Source organism: Penaeus monodon, chromosome 21 (assembly GCF_015228065.2).
Source record: "Penaeus monodon isolate SGIC_2016 chromosome 21, NSTDA_Pmon_1, whole genome shotgun sequence".
Classification (NCBI taxonomy): domain Eukaryota; kingdom Metazoa; phylum Arthropoda; class Malacostraca; order Decapoda; family Penaeidae; genus Penaeus; species Penaeus monodon.
The window spans coordinates 23,659,312-23,660,506 of NC_051406.1; the positions used below are offsets into that span (position 1 = coordinate 23,659,312).

The 1,195-nt window shown below is 32.8% G+C and overlaps 1 protein-coding gene across 1 annotated transcript in view; it reads right to left on the reverse strand.

Annotated features, from left to right (window-relative positions):
- Positions 1 to 1,195, reverse strand: part of LOC119586366 (probable methylcrotonoyl-CoA carboxylase beta chain, mitochondrial) — a gene marked incomplete in the record, with an annotated part of 10,956 nt that overhangs the window by 6,438 nt on the left and 3,323 nt on the right. Inside the window, 1 exon segment of the mRNA XM_037935078.1 lies at positions 345 to 459. Coding sequence (XP_037791006.1) covers positions 345 to 459 — 115 coding nt within the window.

Here is a 1,195-nt window from a genome sequence, read left to right on the forward strand (position 1 = left end):
GTGAGAACATGAACCCAAACGGTCCATTATGATTATATTTCATGAATTAGCTGTTATGGCGATGGCTCCATGAAAGTTTAGTCAATCAGGAGTCGGCTACAAGGTGAAAGAGGAGAAGGAGAAGGAGAGGAAAAATGCTATACAGCTTCTATAAGGTAGTTTAAAATCAAAAGAATTTTCAAAAGTTATTTTGACTTTACAGTTGCATTATTTAAAAAACTACCTATCTATTCAAAAGGATTTAATATATCTCTAAAGTATTGCTGACAATTATAGACAATTTCATTGGACAGAAAGATATAAAATTAAATTTTTTCTTAAAAATAATTCAAAAATTCCATTACCTCCAGCTGTGCAAGATCCACACACCAATGCCAGCTGTGGTATGCCAGCTGCTGACATTACAGCTGGATTGTAGAAGCCACGGCCACCATGGTTCTTGTCCGCAAACAGATCTGACTGTTGGGATATTAAAATAATTTGATACCTACAATGGAATAATTGAATAATGATCTTGGATTGAGGGATTCTACGCTGAAGTGAGGTTTGTGAGATGCACAATAAAAAAATTAAAATAAGTGATGGTTTTATGATCAATGCTTTAATACATGTCAAAATTCAAGTGAAGCTGAGGCAAACAACACAACACCTAAAAGAACAGAAGTATCAGTAAATGCATCATAGTTATAAATGTTAAATATCTATGCCTTGAACCAACTCTAGCAGAATGAAAGTAAAAATATGATAACAGACATAGACCAAGATTGGTGAAGGAGTGAGATTAGCCAAGAAAAGGGAGGAGGAGTAAAGATTATTCTGCTCACTGACTGATTTGTCATTTGGTAGTGCTGATGATTCTGTCAATATTGCTACTGCATTTGCTTGAAAAAAAAAATGAATTTAGTGCTTATATTTCTTTGAATTTCGTCCTCAAAATTTGTGTCCTGTGCCTCAAGAATTAGTCTATGAGAGGTAAAGGATATCTCAAAATCAGACATTCTGTCAATAAAGCAGGAGTGTCAGTTAGTTTTTGAAAATTACATTCTTTAAATTTCAAATATAGTCTTTGTTAATTTCTCTACTACCTTACCCTATTCAATTAAATATCTGATCAGTATTTCAATATTGAGACTCCCAACAGTACTCATTACCTTATTTTCCATAAAGTATAAAATACTCCTTTTAATCTATATTT